The sequence below is a fragment of the Papaver somniferum genome, unplaced genomic scaffold (genome assembly GCF_003573695.1).
Source record: "Papaver somniferum cultivar HN1 unplaced genomic scaffold, ASM357369v1 unplaced-scaffold_23083, whole genome shotgun sequence".
Lineage (NCBI taxonomy): Eukaryota > Viridiplantae > Streptophyta > Magnoliopsida > Ranunculales > Papaveraceae > Papaver > Papaver somniferum.
Genome location: NW_020633357.1, coordinates 1 through 572, shown reverse-complemented (window position 1 = coordinate 572; position 572 = coordinate 1). Strand labels below are relative to the sequence as shown.

The following is a 572-nucleotide window of genomic DNA, read 5'->3' as shown; positions in this document are numbered from 1 at the left end:
CACAGCAATGTTCTGAACTTGTACATTATTTATATCTATGCCAGTATAAAGCATCACCGGCTTGTTACCAGGGAGGATAGTGGCAGAACCTGACCAGCACCCATTGACATCAAATGAATCCGTAGGGGCCATTGCAACATCAAGGCGAAACCAGTTGACCATATCTTTTGATACAGAATGGCCCCAGACTATATCACTTGCCCATGCAGCAGCTTTAGGATTGTATTGGTAGAAAAGATGGTAGATTCCATTATAATACATTGGTCCTGTTGCAGATCATGAGAGTTCTTTTAAGAACACCATTGTAACTCTAAGTAACTAAACAACAAAGATTTCTCATGTATGTGTAAGAGCTAAGACTGGCTTACCATTTGGGTCTGGTGAATTGTTGTTGGAGAGGTTTGAATGCCATCCAAGTAAGAAGCATGAAACAATGTTAAAATAGTACTTCAGTTGATAACACATAGCAAGATTGGTAACAATGAGCAAGAAAACATAAAACAGTACTAGTTGAGATAATAATAATGGAACTGCTAGCAAGGGCTAAAACTTTCAATCCCATTTTATGTTAA

At 38.1% G+C, this 572-nt stretch overlaps 1 protein-coding gene across 1 annotated transcript in view; it reads right to left on the bottom strand.

Moving 5' to 3' along the window:
• LOC113340787 (beta-fructofuranosidase, cell wall isozyme-like) overlaps window positions 1–449 on the bottom strand; it is a gene marked incomplete at its 3' end in the record, with an annotated part of 874 nt that extends 425 nt beyond the window's left edge. The window contains exons 1-2 of the mRNA XM_026585864.1: window positions 369–449; window positions 10–266 (exon numbers count right to left, since the gene is read on the bottom strand). Coding sequence (XP_026441649.1) covers window positions 10–261 — 252 coding nt within the window. The remainder of the gene's footprint in view (window positions 1–9; window positions 267–368) is intronic.
• Window positions 450–572: the final 123 nt, after the last annotated feature.